The sequence below is a fragment of the Sus scrofa genome, chromosome 5, assembly GCF_000003025.6.
Source record: "Sus scrofa isolate TJ Tabasco breed Duroc chromosome 5, Sscrofa11.1, whole genome shotgun sequence".
Lineage (NCBI taxonomy): Eukaryota > Metazoa > Chordata > Mammalia > Artiodactyla > Suidae > Sus > Sus scrofa.
This window is the reverse complement of record NC_010447.5, coordinates 40,894,392-40,921,968: the sequence shown is the minus strand read 5'-3', so window position 1 is coordinate 40,921,968 and position 27,577 is coordinate 40,894,392. Positions and strand designations below refer to the sequence as shown.

At 34.7% G+C, this 27,577-nt stretch overlaps 1 protein-coding gene across 1 annotated transcript in view; it reads right to left on the bottom strand.

The window, feature by feature from the left end:
- SYT10 (synaptotagmin 10) overlaps window positions 1-27,577 on the bottom strand; it is a 71,434-nt gene that overhangs the window by 18,883 nt on the left and 24,974 nt on the right. The window contains exon 3 of the mRNA XM_001927016.7: window positions 17,991-18,558. Coding sequence (XP_001927051.3) covers window positions 17,991-18,558 — 568 coding nt within the window. The remainder of the gene's footprint in view (window positions 1-17,990; window positions 18,559-27,577) is intronic.

Genomic DNA, 27,577 nt, shown 5'->3' with positions numbered 1-27,577 from the left:
ATAAGGTCTAAGAGAACAGAGTTCTTATACATCATTTTTTTTTTTTAAGGCCACACCCACATTTGGAAGTTCCCAGGCTAAGGATGGAATCAGAGCTGCAGCTGCAGGCCTATGCCACAGCCACAGCAATGTGGCGTCTGAGCCACATCTGTGACATACACCACAGCTCCACAGCTCATAGCAATGCTGGATCCTTAACCCACTGAGCAAGGCCAGGGATCTAACACACATCTTCATGGATCCTAGTCAGGTTCGTTAATCTCTAAGCCACGAAGGGAACTCCCCCACTGTATTTTTATATCCTACTAATGGTACATAGCTGGCTCAGTGCATTTTTTAAGGGATGAAAAAATTACTAATTAATCTGGATAAAGACTTACTTGCTTTGTTTCATTTGTAAAGTAAAACTGTCCACAGTACCCTGATAGAGATAAATTTGCTGTCAATGGCTGCATAGATGGTAGACAAATGAAAATGAGCATGAACAAAGCACATTTAGGTTGCTTTTTAAAGAGCTGTTTACAAGATTTAATCAAATTTTATTATTCCTAGTAAGACAATTTGTGGTAGATTTAATATGGGGGGAGGGGAATAAGTTGCTATACATTCAGGTCCATGAAATTCTTAAAAATTCTTTATGATGAAACTATTAACATTTATTGGACTTATTCTTACAGCTCATGTTCTGCTTTATGTAATTACCATTGCTTTTTCCTTCTTCTTCTTTTTTTTTTTTTTTGTCTTTTTGTCCTTTTCAGGGCTGCACCCACAGCATATGGAGGTTCCCAGGCTAGGGGTCTAATCGGAGCTGTAACTGCTGGCCTACACCGGAGCCACAGCAAGCCAGATCCGAGCCACATCTGAAAACTCCACCACAGCTCATGGCAACACCGGATCCTTAACCCACTGAGTGAGGCCAGGGATCGAACCCTCAACCTCATCATTCCTAGTAGGATTCTTTTCTGCTGTGTCATGATGGGAACTCCAGTAATTACCATTTCTTTATTCATGGTCCATCAATAACAGAGCCTAGTAATTAAGAACATACATTTTAGAGTAAGTTAAACTTGGGTTGACTCTTATTTTCTACTTCTTAGCTGTGAGATCCTAGGAAGTTTAATTAAGCTTTGAATCTCTGAAACTTCATTTTCAGATTGAGGAAAGTGCCCATTCCTTAGGCGTTTCAATTATTAATTGAGATGATATAAATAAATTCCAAGGAATTTAACAGTGTCTGACATATAAGGCACGCTGTTGTGTTCACTGCTGTATTGCTATTACATGGAGCAGTGCCCTACACATATCAAGGGCTCAAAAATACTGGAAAAGTGAAAAAAAAATTAATAAAAAGAAGCAATTATTTTTTGGGGGGAAAATAATTATTTTAAAACAAAATTATATCCACATGGGTCTCCTCTGGGCTGTTTGATTGCTGCAGATCCAAAATTGTGAGCAAGGGAGTTCTGGCTGGGTGCAGGGAAATGAATCTGACTAGTATCCATGAGAATGTGGGTTCGATCAGTGGGTTGGGGATCCAGCATTGCCATGGGCTGTGGTGTAGTTTGCAGACATGGCTCAGATCCCACATTGCTGTGGCTGGGGTGCAGGCTGGCAGCAGCAGCTCTGATTGGACCCTTAGCCTGGGAAATTCCATGTGCTGTGGGTGTAGCCCCAAAAAGCAAAAAAAAAAAAAAAAAAAAAAAAAAACTGGTGAGCAAGATCTAAAAGGGGACGCCTGAGGAGAAACAGGAAGAGCTTAACCTCCTAGGAGAACTCATTCTTTTCCCTACAAAGCAAATACTGAGTATTATTTGTTAGGTGCGCAGGTATGTGCTGTAGACACCTAAATAGAAATGGCATGATTCTGCTCTTGAAGATCTCAGTTGAGGGGCAAGAGAGTAGGCTATAAGGGGCTAGGAAAATAAACCCTATTCTATTTGTAGCTGCTGATTCTTTATTTCTCTTTCTTTTTTCCAGTGTTTCTCTAGGCTCAGTCCATGGGCTGGAGTTCTCTGGTAGCCATCCTTCTTTTCCTCACTGGGCACTTCTTCCAGGAACAATCAACCAGAGTAGGCATATTTTGTTGAGAGATGATTAAAAATTAAGGCATCCCTTTGTATATGTAGAACAAGACAGCAAGTTTCACCAAGAAATATGGTGGGGGTGGTAGTGGAGAAGTTGGGAAAGAAATTAGGAGACATGTTCTCAGAGATGAAACCTTAGACTTCAACAGGAAATACACAACATACAAACAGAAAAAAAATACAAACAAAGATATCTAAAGGGATTAGTAAATGAAACATTTCCACATGTCTGACTGATATTGTTTTATTTTTACACATTACACCATCATTTACACTCAAAAAATAATGATACTAATGAAAATTATATTTAAAAAATAATTTCCTTATTTTGAGTAGGCTAGATTAGGATGGAAAAAGAAGAGAGGGGCCATTGAAGTAAACAGGTATGGGAAGGTGTTGGCTTAAGACAGGTTTGAATTCAAAGATACATTTAGGAAGACTCATTAAGACTTATTACAAAAAAGAGCTTTAAACAAACAATTGGTTGCCATGGTGACAGCAGTCATCACAATTCACTTAACATTCTAAATGTAGTCTGCCTTCCAGATTTTCTGGTTGGTAAGAAAACAGATGGTTTTCCTTACACTATTAAATGATGTGTTATTAGATCAAATGAGCTTCTTCATTAAGTTACTACATTATTTCATGAAATAAAGCTACTGTGAAATGCAGATGCAAAATGGGTCTACAGAATTCAAACTATAGTAAAATATTTATTTCAGTCTTACCCACACCTCCCATTCACCTGAGAAAATCATGGAATTTAACCTCAAGCAACCCATTTAACCCCACTTCGCCTCAGTTTCTTTGGTATAAAATGAAGGGTTCAAAAAGATAAACTAGTTTATTTTCCAGTTCAAAAATTTTGTACTCTTAAGCACCAGCAAAATGAGGATTAAACAGTATACGTAGCTCTGGTAGGGTCAGGAAGGTGTATGGACAGGTCCTTTTAGATTTGCTACGGAGCTGGCAAAGCCTCACTGGAAAGACCAGAAAGGATCAATTGGTGCTAATAGCTCAATTTCATGTCCAAGAATCAGTGGTCATAAAACATGGCTATCAGTTAAATTTCTAGGGGAAGGGTCCAATCCTTAAAGGAGAGAGCATAGGGTTGACTCGGGGATTCGTGAGAAAAAACCATACTGGAGAGTGAATGTGCAGTGTCACTTACATTCCCCCCTGCTCTGCTAAAAATTTCAAAAGGATTGTATTTGACTCTGTTATGTGTTGGACACATACGGCCTACAACACTGAGTCTATCCTCCTCAACGTGACACATGGTCCCTAAAAATCTGGTCCCTACATTTTCTCCTACTTTCATTTTACAAATTCCTTCTTATACACAACAAACCTCGAAACTCTGCACTCTATATCAAATGCCTTATCAATCTCTAAACATTCGTTCATTTATTAGAATGCTCATGTTTATTGAGAGTATCCAAAATGGCAGACACTCTTCTAGTCATTGAGGAAACACAGACAATCATGACAAAATTTTCATAGGGCTTATATGGGATTTTGGACAAGTCACAAAACCTCTCACGATTAATCAAGAGACAAGCCAGAATGAAAACACAGGTCTGCATAATTTTAAAGTACATTTTTTTTTAATCCACTGTGTTAAGTGATTTTAAGAGAGATTCGTGGAGTTTCCATTGTGGTTCAGTGGGTTAAGAACCCAAAATAGTGTCCGTGAGGATACAAGTTTGATTCCTGGTCTCCCTCAGTGGGTTAAGAGTCTGGCATTGCCTTGAGCTCCAGCATAGGTCTCAGATGTGGCTCAGATCTGGCATTGCTATGGCTATGGGCATAGGCTGGCAGCTGCAGCTCAGATTAGACTAACCCCGGAGCTTCCATGTGCCACAATATTGGCTATAAAAAAAATGAAAAAAAGAGAAATTCTTTAGTAATTGTGGGTATAAGACAAATAGTACCTGATTCTTCTCTGGAGGCTCTAGGAGGACTTCAGAGGTGAATGACCTTTATTCTGTATCTTGAAGAGTGACTAATGGTAAAGGGAATTAAAAACAGAGGGAACAGAATATAAAGAAGCTGTGATGTGAGGCTTTGGAGAGTCTAACCAAGACTGGAAGGTAACAGAAGCCATTGGCTCTGACAGCGCCACAGGATAATTTAACTGGCAACACACTGGCTTTATTCTAAATGACTCTTCTCAGGAATACTTAGATCAACCCTAATTTTCTCTGAAGTCAGAATGAGATCCAATTTTATGGCTAATAAAATGGAGAAGTTGCATTTAGATTTAAAAGGGATAAAATACAATGATAGTATGCCAAGGGCCCAGTTTGCAGCCTGACACATGGTGTATGCTCAAAACATATTATTTTCTTATTTATAACAATTTTTATAGAGCCAGTGACTGGTATAAGGTTGATGCTCAATAAAAAGCATATTAAATAAATAAATCATTAAAGCATCAGGTCAAGGTCATGACTTCAGTGGCAGCGGGGTCATTAACTGTTTGCAGAAGTGAAGACTACTCAAAAAGCAAAGAGCAAATGAACAAAGACACTGTTTATGAGTGTTGAGGGTTTTGTGAGTGAGATGACCCCAGACAAGTGCAAGGGCATGTCCACATACATGGCCCTCAGAGTACTGTAAACATAGTTAAAACATCTTTTGAGCCATTTAAAAGGACACTACGGATTTGCAGAGTTAAAGTTATACAATACTTATCTTCTGGTTTTATTAAACTTTATTTCTTTGTAGATCCTTCTATCTAGGGTGATCTGGTATGATGTTTGCTATAATTCTACACTGCATTGGAATTTCAGAATTAACTGTATCCTTAAGGTGGGCAAATTGTCTTTTTATCTTTGTACATCTGTCCATCTGTTCCATCCAGACAGCACAATATAGCACTTCCCTCCTTTTCCTTCAGAGAACCACAGTTTTCCCACAGCACGTCCTCCCTGCCCTTCCTCTTTCTCACAGTCATTCTGATTAAACCAGATTTCATCATGTTCAATGAAGGTAGGGGAAAAGATTGACAGAGGAAGGTTATAGCACTAAACCTAGTTATATTCTTGGATTTTTACATCACATTTTCAGATTTGATTTTTTTCCCCCACCATCTCCACTTGAAGACAGAGAAAATGTTCACCTAATGTCCTTTAGCAGGACCTGCTTATATTTCTATATGAAGGAAGGAATTCACTCTGTTGAGCATATAACATTAAGCATTGTGCTTGGCCATGGCACAAAGATGAGGTGACATTTTACTGAATTCAGGGCATAAATGGGTAGAGAGCATGACAGTGCTACAGATGGGACAATTATAAACCCCACTGAGCATTAAGTAATTAATGGTCACAACCTAGACCTATTACTGCCAGGGATGCTATTTAATAGTGCTCGTGTTTCTTCTCAGTGGGAAAACCATTTTCAGCCCTCAATCCAGGCAGAAATAACTCTACCTGGCACAATGGTTTAGCTCATATTCTATCCAACACAGCCACAGACTTAGCTAGCAGCAGTCATAAAGTGTTCAGGTTGTAGGAACAGAGCTGAGGCCTTAAAACAAACTTTCTTGGGTTTATCAAATCAAGTCTCCTAACTTGATTAGGATAAGAATAGAGTGGGTAGCCTAATATAGACACTGGGACAAGAAGAACTTGGGACATAATTAGAAGGTACAAACTGATTAAGAGATATCACAAGTTCCTTGTTGAGAGGAACTGGAGACTTTTTTCAAACCTTCATCACCATTTATAGATAGGGACATAAACTGGTGTAGTAAACTGTATACGGCAGTCCTTGAAGTGTTTGATGTTTTTAAACATCATTACAAAATTCCTAATTGAAGGAATTCCTCTCAATATTGCTGGATGTAGACACTTGAACTGGATGAACTTGGCTTTACTATTTTATTTTTTTCAAAAATTTATTTATTTGTCATTTTAGGGCCCACTCTTGGCATATGGAAGTTTCCAGGCTAGGGGCTAAATCAGAGCCATAGCCTCTGTCAGAGCTGGATCTGTGACCTATGCAGCAGCTTGCAGCAATGCTGGATCCTTAACCCACTGAGCGAGGCAAGGGATTGAACCCACAGACTCGTGGAAACTCGTCAGGTTTATAATCAGCTGAGCCACAATGGGAACTCCTTGGCTTCACTATTTTAAAGTAAAGAATATGAAATTGGTTTACATGATTCCAATCCTCCCCCCACCCCCGCCAAATTTTATTCTCCACATGGTAGCCAGAGACCTTATTAACAATAAATGAAGCCATGGCTCACTTCTGTTCAAAACCCATCATTGGTCTCACATGTCACTCAGAATAAAACTCAAAGTTCTTTCCAGGACCTAAAGGCTATATATGATTTGACCCTCAGCTATCACTCTAACCCCACCTATCCCTTTAAGAGGCCTTAACTGACCAACTATGAATAGTAGCCCCACCTCACTGCCATTTCCTGTCCCTTACCTTGCCTGCCTCATGTTTCATATAGTGCTTCCATTCATTGAACATATTACATATTCTTTCATTATTACCTGTTTCCTTTTTTTTTTAAAGTAGGCCTTGTTAGACTGGGGACAGTTATGTCGCAAAACATCCAAAATAGTATCTGGTAAGTAGAAGTATTATTGGTTGAACAGATAGATTAAGATCCTTTCTGCAAGTGGGTGTAACAAGTACTGGTCTTGTTACAAAATGTTCTCAGAGTCATCTTTTTTTTTTTTTTTTTTTGTTGGATGGGCAATATATCATACTTGCCCCTCTATAAATAACTAGATTATAAATAAAAACATTTGCAATCTACTTTGTATGGTAAGAACCTAACAGGTTAAAACATAATTTTCTGCTTCTGGTTATTTAAGCTCTTCTATTAGACTTGTATTTCATAGGTGCCTACACTTGTAAAGAATCTCTTTACTTACCATGGGGAATGGGATTGTGTGTAGAATATATAAACATTTAAAAGCACTCCAAAAACATAAATAAAATTGATATTCAGTCAATAAGATCCTTGGTTTACCAAACTAGTGAATTAATTATAGAAAGTAATGCATGCCTCAGCATAATATTATATGACATTGCCATATTTTATTCAATTTCAAGATTGAGGAAAAGAGTAAAGAATATCTCTTTCACTTTTTAAAAATTGTAAGCATAATGGAGTTCCCATTGTGGCGCAGTGATTAACGAATCCGTCTAGGAACCATGAGGTTGCGGGTTCGGTCCCTGCCCTTGCTCAGTGGGTTAAGGATCCAGCGTTGCCTTGAGCTGTGGTATGGCTGCAGACACAGCTTGGATCCCACATTGCTGTGGCTCTGGCATAGGCCTGCGGCTATAGCTCCAATTCGACCCCTAGCCTGGGAACCTCCATATGCCACGGGAGAGGCCTTAGAAAAGGCAAAAAGACAAAAAAAAAAAAAAAAAAAAAAAAAAAAAAAAAAAAAGTAAGCATAATATATTTAAGACATTTAAATATTAATGTGAGAAATTTAAGACAAGTAAGGAATTGGGATATCAGTAATTAAATAAAACAGCTGCTTTGTTTGTAATGGATTACAGCATGTTAAGGATAACCGACACTTAACTTAGCAACTTTAACTTTTATAAGAACTGTACATTTATTATCTTATGTTATTTTCAAAATATTCCTGTGGGGTTGATATTATTAAAAATCTCTTTTTATGGATGAGGAAGCAAGTTCAGAAATGTTAAGCAATTTACCCAAAGTGATATGACTAGATGGTAGGAAGTCCATGATTCTAATTAAAGGACACTCATGTTGAGTTCCTGTGGTTTTCTGCTTTTCTCTGTAACTTTCCCCAGTGGAAATCTACTTCACACTCTACTGGCTGGAAGAACAAACTCGAAATTGTATTTATGACCTTAGATTTCAAATCTAGCAAATAAAGTACTATATTTCTTTGAATTTTTTTAAAATTAGAAAATCAGTTACCTAAATTATAGGAAACTATTTAATACAGTCTATTATAGAGAAAGAGGATGCTATTTTGAAAATTCACATTTAAAAATCAGCTTCATATTTTTTTAATATGTAAGAGAATATTAATCACTAAATTACTTAAATACAGGAGATAAGTGAACAATTCTATCCTAACACTACCTTTAGAATTATACTAAATTCCTAAAATTTGCAACAGACACAAGTATGCTGCTAGAACATAACAGGAATAAGAAGCTTCTCATCTTCTACAACTTTCAAGAACTACAAAACAGAAAGATACAAAAGATATAATTAAATTATACCTCTGATATGGATTTTTTACTAATTATATCCAATAAAGAAAAATAGCCAAGAAATTTCCTGAAATAACACTAATTGTTTTGTTTTTTGTTTTTTGTTTTTTTAGGGCTGCACCTTGGGCATATGGAAGTTCCAAGGCTAGGGGTCTAATCAGAGCTACAGCTTCTGGCCTACGGCACAGCCACAGCAATGCAGGATCTAAGCCATGTCTGTGGCCTACACCATAACTCATGGCCACTGAATGACGCCAGGGATTGAACCCGTATCCTCATGGATACTACTTGGATTTGTTACCCCGAGCCATAAAGGGAACTCCCACCACTAATTCTGACTGCTCTTTTGAACAAGGCCGAAAGTGTCACTGCTTAGTTTTTCATGCATTTTGATAAAAGTTGTTAACAAAATAGATTTGACAGGACTATAAGTTTTAAAGGCCTTATGCATGTATTTTGTCCTAAGTATCATATTAAAAATTTCTTTAATTCAATTTATGTATTTTGAGATTTTCATTCTGAAAACAAAAGAGAACTTTCATGTTAAAAATTTAATTATTTTCATTTCTTTTTAGTATGTTTCAAGAATGGTAACAATCTAACATAATTCAGAACAAACACTGAACTAAGAGTTAATTAAGTTTTAAAAATCTAGTTTTAGAGCTTCTACATGAATTTTAAGTGATTTTCTTAATATCACTGGACCTTCTTTTGCTAAACTATAGAATGAAAGAACCTCTTGAATTCTCTAAGGATTATACAATAATGTGCTCATAAGATCTGGACTCTCAAAATCTTACTCAGAACATACCTATGAACATTTAAGTTAATATAAAAAGATGTGGACTATTGCCTTTGGAATGGATTAGCAATGAGATCCTGCTGTGTAGCACTGGGAACTATGTCTAGTCACTTAAGATGCAGCATGATAATGTGAGGAAAAAGAATGTATACATGTATGTATAACCGGGTCACCATGCTGTACAGTAGAAAAAAAACCCAATATATTGGAGAAATAAAAAAAAAAGAGGAGTACAAAAAAAAAAAAATAAAAAATAAAAAGACTTCTGACCTATTATAAGTCTCATGCATTTTTCTCTGAGAATAAGATCTGTTAGTTAAGACATATTGATTTTGCTTATATATAATTCTCCCAACTTAAGTATTTTATTATACAACATAAAAGAAACAAATTGGAGAAGTAAGGAATGCAGGAAGCATGTATACTTATAATGGAGAGAAAATAGTGTAATAGAAGACAAATGGACAAACATAAAGATCTGTTTTTTAAATATACCATCGTAATTAATGGGGTCATAAAGATCATCACTATCAAGAAAAGGTTAAATTATATTCAGTAGCTTCTACTTAAAAAGTAGAGACGTGTTTCTATTTCGTATTCTAAAGTAAGAAACTGGGCTTATAAATATATGTTTTGAAACCTATAAAATTATCATAAATAGAGTTTTCCCAACTTTTCTATAATAATAATATATGATTTATGCTAAAATCTTGATTTTAAGAGGCAGAAGTTTGGACTACCCAGTTGCTATGAAATGTGAAATTCCAATGTGAGGAGGCCCTCTGAAATTCTCTGTAAAAAAGATTAGAAGGCTTTTAGCAATGTCATGGTTCATTTTCTGGTTAAAAGCCTTGAGTTATTACCAAGTTTTATTTTTTTTGGTTTGTTTTTTTGTTTTTGTTTTTGTATTTGTTTTTTTTTTTTTGGCTTTTTAAGGCCACACCTGTGGATATGGAAGTTCCCAGGCTAGGGGTTTAATGGGAACTGTAGCTGCCGGCCTACACCACAGCCACAGCAACATGGGATCTGAGCTGAGTTTGTGACCTACACCACAGCTTACAGCAATGCTGGATCCTTACCCCACTGAGTGAGGCCAGGGATTGAACCCGTGTCCTCATGAATCCTAGTTGGGTTCGTTACCACTGAACCACGATGAGAACTCCCTTACTATCAAGCATTTTAAGGGACGAATTTAGCTTTCATAAAGGTCATAAACATATCAAACATCTTAGACATATGGCATGGTCCAAGAAGGTACAAGAAATTAACTTGTTTGTAATCAGGAGTCATGTTCTTTCTTTGTGGTATCAGCCTGGGATATAGGCAGAAACAGACAACCTACACAAATTAGGGTAATTCCAGAGGGTTTAATGAAGGACTATCTACAAAGATGTGAGCAAGAAGTAGGGAAACCACAAGAGATGGCAGGGTCCCCTGGTGCTGCTAACAGTAGAAGCTGTAATGATCCATATCTCTGAAAGGGCAAGGGAAGTGACAGCTGAATTCAGAAAAAAAAAAAAAAAAGTGATAAGAAGAAAAGCCTGCTTTGAGAGGAAATGTAAAAGATATATCCAGCCTGAGGCAATCTCTCAGACAAAGAGCTAAAGAGAATACACATCCAATGTCATTCTCCTGTCCTAGCATCTCTTGCCAGAACTCAAGAGAGCAGAGAGCCTGTGGGTAAACAGGCCAGGTTTCCAAGGCAGCAAACAAGGTGAAGACAGTGGAAAGTGAACCTAAAGGAACATATAGAAGATATCCAACATCTTTAGATCTTCAGGTTTTATAATATGCACTATTTAAGTGCATGAAGAGGTTGGTGAGGGAAAAAAGAGGAGAATGTACCCAGTGGAAAAGGGAGATGAGGGGCAGTATGAGTATGTATGTATGTATATGTATTCACAAATACGTATACATATACACAAATACACATACATATACCATAAAAGAAAAATAGTATCTGCTCACTGAATCACAGCATACAGTAACTAGATAGATTTAAATGATCTCGTACACAAAACTTTCTGACCTAAATAGGAAAACATACCACCTAAAACTATCTTCACCATAATAATAGGACATGGCCATTTTTAGGATTAAGATCTTCATTCCTTATTAATACATCAACTGCAACAACCGAAACCATATCCCAATGATATCATTCTGTTAATATTTCTTGGCAGCTAATGTATATTGAGCATTAACAAATTCCTGGTTCTATGCTAAGCATTTGTCTTATTTAGTTTAAATTAGGTAAACTCTGGTTTACCTTCTTATAATCCTCATTTTGCAGATAAGATAATTAAGACATAAAGAGATCTATTAACTTGCTCAAAGACATAAAGATTAGCAATACAGTGAGGATGCAAAAGCATGATCAATTTGTTCTTTAGTGACTAGGTTATACTTCTTCTTAACTATACCCAGAGAAATACAGAGACAAAGAAAGACAGAGACAGACAGAGACCCATGGATAATACAGAAGGTAGCTAGCAATCGTACTCTTTAAAAGTAGAACGATGTAGGGATTTAAACTGGAAATTACATAGATGGCATGAATATAGGCCAAAGTATTGTTTTGCTTTTTAAAGAACCCCAAATAGTATGATTCAAAATTTAGGTTTTAGATATGCATTAGCTTTGAATTTTTGTTTTTTGAAACAGAATTGTGATGAATACCATGAGAATCTACTGCTTCATTGTTAATAAAAGGCTAATAAAATCATTGTTGTGGGCTATTTTACTAAAGCCAGATTATCTGCAATCTTTCACATGAAATGCAAAAGTGATTAGACTGATTAGACACCGAAGACCTGTCCACTAAATGTAAATGTGATTTAACTTTATATCCCATTGTGTCTAAGTGGGTTAAGAACGTGACATAGCATCTGTGAGGATGTGGGTTAAGTCCCTGGCCTCACTCAGTGGGTTAAATATCTGGCACTGCCACGAGCTGTGGCATAGGTCACAGATACAGCTTGGATTCGGCACTGCTGTGACTATGGTGTAGGCCTCAACCCCTAGCCAGGGATCTCCCATATGTTGCAGGTGTGGCTGTAAACTGGAAACAAATATATATAAATTATGATGATTTGTTGAATATAAAATATTTATAATATAAAATCCCTTTCAAGAGTCTGTTGTTAAAAGTTAAGTATGTATTGGGGGAAGGGCAAAATGGCAGCATAGGAAGATCCTGAGTTTACCTTCTCCTTCGGACACACTGAATCTACACTTGCATATACAGCAATTTCTCCAGAAGACCTGTGGACTGACTGAATAGCTAACATTATGCTCAATGGTATTGAAAAAAGTTGAAAGCATTTTCTTTAAGGTCAGGAACAAGGATTCTACTCTTCCCACTTTTATGAAATATAGTATTGGAATTTGTAGCCACAACAATTAGTCATGAAAAAGTCAGAGTTCCCACTGTGGCACAGCAGAAATGAATCCAACTAGTAACCATGAGATTGTGGGTTCGATCCCTGGCCTTGCTCAGTGGGTTAAAGATCTGGCATTGCCCTGAACAGTGGTATGGGTTGCAGACTTGGCTCAGATCCTGTGTTGCTGTGGCCAGCAGCTAAAGCTCCGATTGGACCCCTGGCCTGGGAACCTATATATGCAACAGGTGCAGCCCTTAAAAAAAATAAATAAATAAAAAATAAAGCAAAAAAAGTCATCTAAATTAGAAAGGAAGGAGATAAACTATCACTGTTTTCAGATGACACTATATAGAGAAAAGCTCATAAATGCCACCATAAAAATATTAGAACTAATAAAATAATTCAGTGACATTGAAGGATATAAAACTAATACATAGAAATATATTTCACTTTATATACTAATAATGAACTTTCAAAAAGAGAAATAAAGAAAACAATCTCATTTACAAGTGCATCAAAAAGAACTAAATATCTAGGAATGAATTTATGTTAAATTTATTTAAGGAGGTGAAAGACCTTTATTCTGATTACTCTAAGACTTTGAGGAAAGTAATTGAAGTTGGATGAATCAATATTACTAAAATGTCCATATTACCTAAAGCGATCTATAGACTCAATGTAATTCCTATCAAAATACAAATGACATTTTTCACAGTACTAGAACAAATAATCCTAAAATTTGTATAGAGCCATAAATGACCTTGAATAGCCAAAGCAATTTTGAGAAAGAAGAATAAAGTTGGAGGTATCATGCTCTCTGATATTAAATTATTACATAAAGCTACAGTAATCAAAACAGCATGGTATTGGCACAAAACCAAACAGATAGATCAATGGAACAGAAAAGAGAGCCCAGAAATGAACCTGTATTTAGATGGACAACAAATCTACTTCAAAGGAGGCAAGAAAATGCAATGAGGAAAAGCTTCTTCAATAAATGATGTTGGGAAAACCGGACAGCTAAATACAACAGTATCAAATTGACTACTCTCTCACACCATATACAAAAAGAAAATTCAAGTTGATTAAATATCTGAACCCATAAAATTCCTAGGAGAAAATGTAGGCAGTACATTGGTGACATTGGTTTTAACAATTTTTTTTTTTTAGATATGTTTCCCAAGGCAAAGGAAACAAAATAATAAGTAAGCAGATGGGACTAGATCAAACAAAAAAGGTTCTGCACAGTGAAGGAAACTACTGGCAAAACATAAAGGCTGCCTATTGAATGGGAGAATATATTAGCAAACCATTTATCTAATAAAAGGTTAATAACCAAACTATACAAAGAATTCATTCATCTCTACAATAAAACACAAGCAACCTGATTAAAAAATGGGAAGAGGACATGAGCAGACATTTTTCCAAAGAACACATGCATGCAGATAGCCGGTAAACATATGTAAAGGTGCTCAACACCACTGATCATTAGGGAAATGACAGCCAAAACCACAATGAGATACTAACTCAAACCTGTCAAAATGGTTATTATTAAAGACAAGAAACAATTTTTGGTGAATATGTGGAAAAAATGGAATTGTCATACAATATAGATGGAAATTATAAATTGATGCAATCACTAAAGAAAACAGTATGGAGTTTCCTTAAAAAAATGAAAAATAGAACCACTATATGGTCCAGCAATTCCACTTCTGGGTATTTATCCAAAGAAAACAAAAACACTTTTGAAAATGTTCTGCACCCCTATGTTCACTGTAGCATTATTTACAGCCAAAACATAGATGCCACCTACTTCCTTGATAGATGAATGAATAAAGAAAATGTGGTGTATATTTATGTATAGATATGTGTGTGTGTGTCTGTATCATATATTTGTATGTCTATATATTTATACATATATACGTATACATACACCTGCAATGGAATAATACTCAGTCTTAAAAAAGGAATAAAATTTTGTCATTTATAATAATATGGATAGACCTTGAAGGTATTAGGCTAAGGGGAATAAGTTAGAATGAGAAAGACAAGTACCATGTAATTTCATTGATATTTGGAATATAAAAGACAAACACAATATAACAGAAATAGACTCATAGATACACAGGACAAATTGGTGGTTGCCCGAAGGGTGGGCAGTTGGCTGTGGAAAGAAATAAGTGGAGATTAAGGGGTATAAACTTCCAGCTATAGAATAAAGAAGTCATAGGGATATAATGTACACATAGGGAATATAGTAAATAATGTTGTAACACTTCGTATGGTAACCAAACATTGTGGGGATTTTCAGTAATGTATTAAAATATCACATCACTATTTTGCACATCTGAAACTAATATAATATTTTATGTTAAGTATAATTTAACAATTTTTCTAAAAAGGAAAAAAATCAAGTAGGTTTTAAGGACAAGAAGTATGCTTTGGGAATTCAGATATTCTGTGATAGACTTAATTTCAACTTAATTTTAATTTAATTTTATATTGCAACATAGATGTTTCCTATCAATTCTTGCAAAATGACTAAAATACCTAATAGGTAGGTTCATGAAATTTATTTGCATCATTTGAGTTAAAAAACTAATTAATGGTGGCACATTAGCAGATGTTATTGACATTCCAGTGTCAAGTTTACAAGAAAATTAGGAATGATCAAATAAGTGCAGATATAGGTTTATTGTCCCAATCTGCAGGTCTATGGCTACAGAACTATCTGGTGTACCTTGGATGATCTATGAAGACAGTCCCTGACCAAAAACCACACTGCCCTGCCTTCTACCACACTTTCTTCTTTATAATGAATTAGAATTTTGCATTCTTTAATATGTTATTGGATAACACATTATTACATAGTTAACAAACTTTAGAAGATAATTTTCTGATCTTTAAATGTGAAAAAAAATTCAGTATTATTCTGATCCTGGGATAGATCCAGGATGACTGGGGATAGATTTAAAGACAAATCACTAGGGAGCTCCCACTGTGACATGGTGGGTTAAGAATCTGACTGCAGCAGCTCAGTTGCTGCAGAGGTGTGTGTTCAGTCCCTGGCCCAGCACAGTGGGTTAAAAGATCTGGCACTGCCACAGCTGCAGTGTAGTTCTCAGCTGTGGCTTGAAATTCAATCCCTGGCCAGGGAACGTCCATACACTACAGGTGTGACCATAAAAAATGAAATAGTAAAATAAAATAAAAATAAATTACTCCGAATAAGAAAACAAAGTTAAAATTCATTGAAACATTTAAAGAATTTTTAGTAATGTATATTAAAATACATTATTCAAACCAAAACTCAGCTAGTATAGTTAGTACTCTGAATGACTGGTACAATGAATGCAACAGTTTCTTGGTATTTGTCACATTAAGACCTATTTCAAATAATATTTTATATTTAAAGAAATGGAAAGATATCCTCTGCCCTTGGATTGGAAGAATTAATACAGTTAAAATGGCCATACTAACCAATGCAATCCCCATCAAATTACCCATGACGTTTTTCACAAAATTAGAAAAAAAAAATCCTAAAATTAAAAAAAAAAATTAAAAAGACCCTGAATTGCCAAATCAATCCTTAGTAAAATGAGCAAAGCAGGAAGCATAACCCTTCCAGACTTACAACAACACTACAAAGCAACAGTGATCAAAACAATATGGTACTGGCACAAAAACAGGCATATAGATCATGGAACAGAATAGACAGTCTGGAAAAAAAACTCACACACCTATGGTCACCTCCCTGGTCAGAATGGCCATTATCAAAAAAGCCTAAAAATTATCAAAAATCACCATTATCAAAAAGGTCTACAAATAAAAAAAGTTGGAGGGGGGTCTGGAGTAAAGGGAATCCTCCTACACTATTGGTGGAAACATAAATAGGTGCACTGTGGAAAACAGTATGAAAGTTCCTTAAAAAACTAAAAATAGAACTATCATATGATCCAGCAATCCCACTTCTGGGTATATATCTGGAAAAGATGAAAGTTCTAATTTGAAGAGATACACACACCACAATGTTCACAGTGGCACTATTTACAGTATACAAGATGTGGAAGCAATCTAAGTGTTCATTCATCAAGAGACAAATGGATAAAGATGTGTGTGTGTGTATAATGGAATGTAAGCCATAAAGTAGAATGAATTACTGCCATTTGCAGCAATATGGATGGACCTAGAGGCTTTCATACTAGGTGAAGCAGGTATGACAGAAAAAGACAAAAATTACATGATATCACTTACATGTGGAATCCAAAAAATAGTACCAATGAACTTATTTACAAAACAGAAACAGATTCAAAATATAATATGATACACACTTGATGAAAAACAGTATGAAATAAAAAGACACCCAATGTGACTTTGAAATATAACCCAGTTTTTTCCCTAGTAGATTATCACAGGAGACCATGAAATAAAAAACCCAACAACTAAAAATGTTTTAATGATGCAGTACAATAAACTAACAGTGTAATTTTTTATTTAATTTATCCATATTATTTATAATGAAAATTTAATGACCTCCAATACTGGTTGTGCTTAGTAAAACACCAATAAAGGGAAAATACAAAAGAAGATGTTTTGAATTAGAAAATTATTTTCTTATATTTTAAGTAATCCCTGTCCCTGTCCAAAACTTCAACATTTCAAGCTTATAAATTTTTTAAAATTTAGACAAAAGATGTAAAGACAACTTGGTGGTAAAAACTAATAAATGAAAACAATTTAGAAATCTAACCTCCAAGAGATGAGTTCCCTAATTCTGTTTCTCCAATCTATCCTGGTCAAATAATCTTGGATAGTAAAAATATTTATGTAAAAAGAATGCAACAATTTTCAGTATAACAAAATTTATGCCTAATTCAAATGTCCCACGATAAAAGAAGGGTTAGGTAACTGGGTAATATACTTAAACATCATGGTACTAAAATATAGCATGAAAAAGAATGAGTGTGAAAAAATTTAAACTTAGTTTTATCTTAATTATTTTAAAGAATTCATAAAAAACAAACTAGAAAGCAACATGCCAAGATTTTACATATAACCCATGGCATTACACATTTTAATTTTATGTTTTTTACTCTGTTTTTCAAATTTTCAATATTAAAAAAGTACATTTCAGGTTGGATTTGAGGAACGAAATCATCTTAAATGATAAAAGCCAATAATAACTATGAGGAAACTGAGTGCTAAGAATAGGTCACAGATAATTATGTCAGAAGGCAAAGGCCTACTATTTTTGGCAAATTACAAGAGTTTTTTTTTTTTTAATTCATTTAATTTATCCAGACACTAATGTTACCTACATAGTGTTACATGCCTGAATTATTGTGTATGTATGTAATCACACACTCTATTTACAGGTATTTAGGACATAAATTCCCTAACTTTGTAGAATTAATTTAAGTAATAATTAGTTTAATATATCACTGTAGGTGAAATAAAAAGCAACATATTGATAGAATTATAACTTACTGTGGTAGCACAATGAATATCTTTCCATACTGTGGCTTCCCTGGAGAGATCAGAGGCTTCAAACAAATTATCGAGAATCACTTCCCCAATCATGTCATGTCTAGAAAATCTGTCAAAATCATATACACTGAAATGTAGCTTTCGGTTGCTTAGTTGATCATACGCTACAGGAAATTGAAAAGTTTCATCAAACAGAGGATTTAAAGTCTTTCGGTGTACACGGGTCTGATATTTCTTTTTCCTATCTGGAAGAAGGTACATCTTCACGTAAGGGTCAGAAGTTCCTGTAAAATCTTTAGCAGGGAGATCTAAGGCTTTGATAATTTTAACAACTAGAAGTTCATTTTCATAATCATACTGGAGTGTAAAGTTAAGCTTCCCACAGGTTTTGACATCTTCTTTCCTGTTGCCCTCAGAGTCAACTGATTTCTGTTTGTAGAGCTCTGGTTTTATTCTCCCAATGCTGGTTGTTGTTTCTCTTCTTTGTAAAACAGGTTCTGTGCCCATGCCAAAATCAACACTGGAAACTTGCATTTGCCTTGGGAGATGTCTTCTGAAGGAATTGTGGCTGTAAACACACACATACACACAAAATCATTTAGGTCAATCATTTTGATGACAGTATTACTCCGGCATATAAACTCTCCCCTACATCCAGGATAATAAAAGTGTTATAATAAGCAGATGCTCATGTGCACACACACACACACACACACACACAATCAGAGTTACTTCTGAAAAACCAGAAATGCAGTTTTCAAAGGAAAAGTCTTTTAAAGTTATATAAACACCTAAAACACACAAATGTACATTTATATGAGCTTTTGGAATTTTTACTTATCATCATAGGCACATAATTACCAAAAAAGTTCAATATTCAACAAAATATTATAAATGTTATCAATCACTTGGGTGTAACTAGATGTAAACACTATGCAGACAAATCATTCAGATAGATGGTTTCTTTTCATCTGAATACTTTGGTTTTATCAATTTCACATTTTAGTGATGACAATGTTAAAATACATAGGTCCACATATTCTCACACAGTGTTATTTAAGGTAACTAAATGAATATTTACTTTTTAAAACAATATATTCTTAGTGATAGCCAAAATGAGTACATTTTCTTTTTCAAAATGAAGTGGGCTTTAGGAATTCTTAAGGATTAAAAAAAAAAAATGGAGAATATTAGAATTTGGGGCTAAATAATATTTCTTAAAATTCAAACTGAACTTCCTATAGTCACTTTACTATTTATCTTGCCCACATTTCCAGTGCATTAGACATATCAATTTACTAATGTGTCATAAATGTGACTTGCAATAAGACATACGTATACCTTCTTTATGATTTCCAGCATCAGCTATGTCAACTTAAGTATTTCCTTAAGGTCTGGCCTCAGGTCTTTGTTCTTATCTCGGTCATTCTTTTAGACTAATAATCAGTTCTTGGGCTATGATTATTATCTTGAATCTGATGATTCCTATATCCCTGATCAGATAGATTAAATTCTAGTTCCATGTCTCTTTGTCTTCAAGGGAGATTTCTAAACAGATATTCTAATTTTGCCCCAAACTCAAGCAAACTCATTATTTCTCTACTTTGCTTTCAGAGTAGTTCTCTGACAATAGTGCTAACATTTTCATCAGTCACTCATGCTTGGAAACCTGTAGTATTCTTTGAATCACCTTTCCTTTAATTCATGGGATTTACTCAATCTTCTAAGACCCGTTGATGTTTGCTTTGAGACATATCCATTTCCATTTCTACTTGGTCCAGATCTTCATCCCCTCATACATTGCTTTCCACAGTATCCTTCAGCTTGGTTTTCCCTTGTTCAGCTCTCTCTTACACTCAATATCTCTCCAGCATTTACTTCAAAATCCTTTACTCACTTATGTTGTTTATTACATCGTCTGCATCTTTTACAGCATTAATACTGAGGGCATTGCTTAGTTCATAGTTGACTGACTGATACAAATGTACAGACTGATTTAGGAGGAGAAGAAAATTAATCAACATCCAGAAGTGTGATACCTGGGCATGATACCATTTAAGAGGTAGTTAGAGGAGCTGAGGATGTTGAACCTAGAAAGGAAAGGAAAAAGCAGAAGCAAGAGCAACAATGGGATTGACACTAGTTATTCTCTAATATTTTAAGGAACATCAAGACAGAATAAATAAGAATTTATGGAAGTTATAGGTGGATTGACTTCAATTTAATATAAGGGAATGTTTAAAAATATCTAGAGCTGTCCAATATGGTGAAATAATGAACTTTCCCAAACAGGAAGTGTATAAACGATTAGATGTTGAAGGAGAAGATTTCTGCCTCAGGTGAGATGCTAGACCACTAAGTATTTTCTAACACTTACTTTCTACGATTCTGTCATTCTATGATATTTTGATAATTTTATGACCCTAAATAGTCAACATATATTATTATGCATATTAACAAAATGAAATTTGTATAAGTCAGAATTATAATCAGAGGGGTTCCAAGTTCACTCTCTTACATTTAATGATCTTATTTTCTATAACTGGACTGGAACACTGAACAATTGTTTAAATACTATAACAAATCCTTAGAGCTATATATTGAAATCAATCCAACTCTGTTTAGACTCCTTTTATACAAATAAAGAAAACAAATCAAAATGATCTGAAAAAATATCAGCTACTCCTCGTCTGTTACTGTCTTACTGAGAGACTACTCAAAATTTTTTAAAAAGACAAATATTGCACATATATTGAATTAAGATAAAGATGAAACTGGTAAAATGCTGAACAAGACCTGCCACAGGTGAAAATACACTGCAGCATTTTTGCATGATCTCTTCATCAACATTCTGCTTAGTGGTCTTGTCACCTGAAAGGCTTTCAGTGTGCTGCCATAAAGAGTTATATAGAAGAAAGAAGAAGACAAAAAAAGATTTTCCAGTATCACATAAGAATTGGAATAGAAGGAAATGATATCCAGTGACAATTTGGGGTGAAATAAAAGGTGAATAATAAAAGCCAGAAAAATTAAGGAAATTCACAATATACAATTTCCACAATAAAAAATATAAAGTCTGACCTTGCTCCTCAGATTTTGCCTAAAGGCTAAAATACTATGTGCTTACTATGTGGCAGGAACACTGTGAATTCTTTATCGGTTTCCTTGCTCTTCATGTTACCCTATGAGGTATTTACCACTATGGTCCCCATTTTACAAATGAAGACACTGAAGCACAAGAAGTAACTTATTTAAAGTCACAGAGTAGCCAAGTGCTAAATCTGAAATTTGACTAATTTGACCAAAGTAGTCTGGGTTTAAGGGCTATACTGTTAACGCCATGCTATAATATTATTTATAGGGTAGCTATCTCATTTGATTAAATCATTTAAAATTAATATTAAGTAACCATACTTTTTATATAGTTTTTTCCACTTAAACATTATATTTAACATAATTATTTAATCCATTAAGACCAAATAACTTCAACTGTATTTTTAGAGATTTTTTAACTTTTTGGCTAGTTACCATAAATTGAAAGGGAGCAAAAACGTGTAATTTGCAAATAAAATTGTATCAGACATGTACAAAGTCCTTATCAAGCCTATATAGTTTTCATAGCTTTTATTTTATAAGAAATAACATGTTTTAAAAATATTAAGTAGAAAAGTAAAACCGATTAGGCAATTTATGCTATATTACATACTCAACAATAATTAAGTTTAAACTTGATCATACTTGAAAAATTATTTCCCTATAAAGAAATGCGCTAGGACTACTTTATCTCAGATGACAGAATTAGCTCCTAATTAAAATTATAATGAATTTAAGACCCAATATTTTAGTTTCAGTAGCTAAGTGAGTATGTAAAAGTCTTTATTAACTTACTTAAAGCTTGAAGTGATCTGTTTCCTCAGATTCATCCTCAGATTGATCTCATTTTAATGCACTGAATATGCTATGAAATGTATTTTGTCTCTAAATATATACCAGATATACAAGATCTGGGTCTTAAATTAGGGTCAGGGAATTTATGAAAATAATATAAATCAAAAAAGCAATACAGGTAGTATATGTTTTTGTGACTTATTAAAGGGGGCTAATATATAATCCAGTTTATATATTCATATTCCTAAGATTTTTAGAATATTTTATTAATCTTTCTGACAAAATCACTTTCACTTATCCAATAATTTTTAGTTTTTTAAATTTTTTGTGAGCAAAAATCCCCAACAAGTTGCTTCCTTATTTTTACAAATTGATCCATAATTTTTCCTCCTTTATGCTTTTCAGCATAATAAAATTTAATCATCTATCTTCTCTCTAAAAAATCAGTAATTTCTTTCTTATGCTACTGAATATAACCGTGTATCTGTAAAACACATTCTCACAGAAATCAAAGAGTAGGAACATTTTTGTTCTAGTAAGCCAGTGCCCTAATTATAGAGTAAATAGTGCATGTTCTAAGTCACAGTTTAGCTAGTCAGTTAACAGAAGCTTTAATTATTACAATGTTAAACTATTGCCATGACAACACAGATCTTCTTTATTTTTTGGCATTTTTTTCTCTTTTGGAATGACAATGGTAAGTGGCTATTTAGTCTCATACAAATATCCAACTGATTAAAGTACAAGCCCATTTGACTATTACTGATCCCATCCTTACCCTTCAACCCTAGAAAGGCACCTCATAAGCACTCTTCCAGATGGAGGAGGAAGAATTTTTCCCAACTTACCTGGAATATCTGACTAGATATAGTCAATATTACTTGATACCATAAGAAGAAAATGTATTAATAGGGTAATTTTCAAATATTTTTAACCAAGAACTCCTTTCTTTCAAACACAAGCAGGGATCAGAAGTTGAGTATATGGGAACAGAGCTGATTTGGCTAACATGTGAGTAGAGTCCTTCAGTCTCACTGGAAACCATGCCTATTTTCCCCCACTACCCAAAAGAAAGCATTTGAAGAGCATTACATTGAGACAGAAAGAATACTAGATTGAAATCAGACATCCGTTTGTCCATCCTCCCTGTGGAGTGAGGGCAACTTTGGGCAAGTCACTTCTCTTGTTTGAGCTTTATTTTTCTCATCCATCAAGCAGTCCGTTCACAGTTACGGAGGTCAAATGAGATAGTACAGATAACTTTGAAACTTAACATTTTTCATACTGATAGTAATTACCATTAGAGTTCAGGACACAAGGGCTGAAGGGTGAATGCTATGATGAACTCTGGTTCTGACAATCTCAAATCTAGGTTTCCTGTTTGGGGATGCAGAGCTGGCATAAAATCATTTCTGTGTAAGCATGTCCTGGACTTTCACCCCAGACAACAGATTTCCTCAGATTCCTAGCACCCAGCAGTTCTTTCTTTTCTAAGTGGGAAACCTATATCCTCATACTCTTATTCCTAGGGCATCAAGTAATATTGACTATATCTAGTCAGATATTCCAGGTAAGTTGGGAAAATTTCTCTATATAAGTATAAAATTTACCTTTGATATTGCTTGAGAAGTCAGAGGGGAAAAGCGAAAATATATGTAGCAGCATTTTATTTGTTTATTCAACAGTTTATAAGGAATTCTGCTCTCCTTGCTTTAATACTGACATTTATATTGAAAACTATCAGCAAATAGTTAAAAGTTATCCTATTTCATAGCTAAGGAGGCTCGAATAGTAAATCAATTTTCTGGTAAACAACATTTTCATCTTTATTTGTTTCCCATTTCTTCCATTAAGTTTGAAAAAAAAGGACAAGAGCTATTCAGCACAAAAATATTGAGCATATTGAGAATTTAAAAAAAAATTCATTGTCTTATGTCAGCAAAATCCTCTTGGTTCACTAACACTCTCTGTGACTATGTTTTTGTTTTAATTCCTAACAATGCACAAGTTTCTTCCAACTACTTTGTTTCTAGGTGCTCTGAATTCCTCTGCTTCAATGATGGTCTCTACTTAACTCTGTTACTACCATGTGCACAGCCAGATCTTGCAGTCAACATTAGCTGCAAACTCCCCACAGTCCCAACTTCATGCATGTTCTCTGTTGAGCAACACCTCTGTCCAGCTCACACTCTCTTATACTGTTTTTCTGTTATGTATACAAACAACCTTTCCGACCCACAAGAATTTCCATTTCATTGATTCTATCACTATTTCATAATCCCTAGTTCCTTGATGTCATTTTCTCCTTTTTGACCGGTTTCAAATCCATGGTTAATCATTAGAGCCACTCACACAGTGCATCCCCACTTCCTTTGTTGCTCTCTGCCTTCTTAGTTGCAGGGCAAAACCATAGTCCTGGTGGAATTCAACTTTCCATCTCTACACCTGTATATACGCAAATGAATATAACTAGAGAAAATCATAAAATAACTCTCACTATTCCACTTTAAATTCATTACCACATCTTCATGTAGAGCCTGATTCATTCTTCCTCTCAATTGCTTAAGATTCACAAGAAGACTATTTCACACCATCTCACTTTTCTTCAAATCTCTATCACCGTCTTCATTCCCAATCTCAATTAATGACCTCGTTTCCCATTTCATTAATGAAATTAAAACAAAGAACAGAAATCTTCCAGATTCCCACCACCTCATCAACCTTCTTATCAACATTTGTACTGTATTTTTTACCTTCCTGATTGATATTAATTAATCATGCTGTTACCTAAAGCCAGTTCCTCCACTTATGTACTAAAGCCCATTTTCTCTCATGTCACTTTCAAGAATGGTCCTCTTTGATTCCTGCCTTATTAATTCTGCCTCTTACTACCATCAGCACATTAGGATACTGTTATTTCTGCTATCTTAAAGGAAACTTTTTCCATTCACCCCACTTCTCTTTGTACTGCTGTTTCTTTTAAGACATTTGCAGCAAAATTTGGTGATTTCACCTCCTGGTTTGGAACACCGTCTAAGTGGATGCCAACATTATGTATCACAGATTTTCTCCAGAATTCCAGTCATTATCTGGTTGCGTACTAATTTTTCCACTTAGACTTCTAACAAAATCCTTAAGCACAACAGTTCCAGGTCTTGTGTTTGTGGCTCTTAAACTCACTCCATTCACAGTATCATCTTTCTCAATTTGATCTTTCCAGATGCTCAGGCCAAAACATCGGAGTCATTCTTGACTCTTCTCTTTTTACTCATATGCCTAAGCTAATGTGTCATATACTATCTTTTCTATCTTTAAAATATATCCTGAATCAGACAGTTCTCAGCATCATTAAATACTACCTCCCAGTCGGAACAACCATTATTTCTGGATTACAGTCTACACAGTGGTCTTTTTGCTTCTATTCCTTTGCCTCCAATATTTATACTCAAAACAACCGAGTAATACTTTCAAAACATAAGTCAGATCATGGCACTCCTCTGACTAATAACTCTCTGGTGGCTTCCCATGTTACTCAGAGTAAATCCAAAAACAGTTTAGGTCCTGGTACCTTCCCGATTTTTCTTCTAGTATTCTCCACCTTGCTCTCTCTGCTACACCCACACTGGCTTCCTTGCTGTGGCTGGAACACAGAAGGCTTGTTCCACCTTCCCAGCCTTTGCAGTGGCTGCTTCCTCCACAAGAAAAGTTCTCCCCAAACACCTACATGGACCACCATTCCACCTCTTCAAGTTTTTACTGAAATGTTACCTTCTCAGCAAGTTCTATCCTGACTATCAAATATTAAACTGGTACACTGCTTCCCAATCATACCTACCACTCCTTTTGCACTATTTGTACTATTGTTTTCTATAGAATTTTTTATCTTCAAAATCATCGAGTAATTTACTTAACTGTGTGTTTGGTTCCTCTCTATAAGAAAGCAGGTGGGCAATTTTGAGTTTTGTTCCCCGATGTGTATCAAATGTCTAGAAAAATGCCCAGCACATAACAAGCACTCTATAAATATTATTGAATAAACAAATTAATTAAAAATTCCCCCGATTTAGCCATATGACTAACAATCCAATAATAATAAATGTTATGTGCAGAAAAATTGGTTTTCTTCTCAATTATGTGATATCATGATTAAAATTAATTGAAATAACTTATCTTTATTCTGTTCAAAGATTTACGGGAGACTTGTTCTTTAATAGAAGTTAATGAATGTTGTTATCCTGAAAATACTTGATCTTTCATCATGTTAAAATATATATATACAAATTACAAGAGATGATAAGCAATTGCTTTTGATCCAGCATATATCTAAAGGAATACATATGGAGTATTAGGTTGGGAAATATCTCTTGGTAGCTTTTGATCTACAAATAAAGTTGTAAGAACATAATATTTTATGTTAAAGAAAATAAGCAATATAGAATAAAGCCTAAAAGGTTTTTGTAAAAATATCTCAATAACAACTTTTAAGAATAAGTCCAAGAACATTCTGGTTGATATTACTATGTCCCTATAAGGTCTTTTGACCTTAATTATGTATTCTAGCTCTAAATTTCTATGCTCAATGTGTCTTTTCGGCCTTCCCATAATTGGAATTATGTTTGCTAGCTATCATGAGCCTCTTCCCTAGTGAGTTCAGTAGATTTTGAGGAAAAATGGGATGGTTCTCCAACTGAGTGCACCTAACACCTCCTGTGCCTCTGCATCTCCTTGAGCATACTACAAATAGTCTATTGAAATCATCTGTTTTCAGATCCATCTTCCATTTCCCAACCCTTTTACTAGGCTGTGGTCTTTAGAGTGGCATAAACTAAATATTATTCATATTTTCATGAATTTCATAATAAACATATGCTGAGATTCCAGAAATGTCTGTTGGAGTTTGTAGGAAATAATTTACTCCAAGATTCCTGTGACTAGTGAAAGTCAGCTTCCCAAGAACTATTTGCACTATGAAGGAGTCCCAATCAATTTATAATTAGTGCTTGTAGAAAGGAGATACTATTTATTAGTGCCAGAAAACAAACTTTTCAAGTTTGAGTATATTTTGCACAGTTTTTCTCTGACTTTGGTTCAAAAAGCCACCCCATTTCAAAGAAGTTAGTTTATACACTAAAAATATGTTTTATAAAGGAGATATTTAACAACTTCAAGCATCTGCACAGCATGTTTTATGAACTTCTATTTCATGGAGATAAATCTCAGGTTCACCCATCGTTCTGGTCACTGCTTCTTGATATCCTAGCAAGTTAAATAGCTTTTAAATTCTTCCTTTGTATAACATCTTGCTTCCCACATCTTATGGTATCTTGGAATAAAAACTTCAATTTTTGCAATCTTTTAAGGAGAATTAAATTTTAAAAATATCTGTTAAGGAGAACTATGCAATCCAGTTTTACATATTTTTACATAATTCATTTCTCTTAAAACAATGTGTATTGAATATTCTTCCTGATTTTATGTCTGATGATTTTAAGAATTACTTTTCTACCATCTGATCTAGTGATCTCACTCCTGAGCATGCTTCAGAAGAAAACTATAATTTGAATAGATACATGCACCCCAGTGTTCATTGAGGCACTATTTCCATTAGCCAAGACATGGAAGAAACATTAATGTCCATTGACAAATGAATAGAGAGACACACACCCCCACACACAGCAATATTACTCAGCCATAAAAAA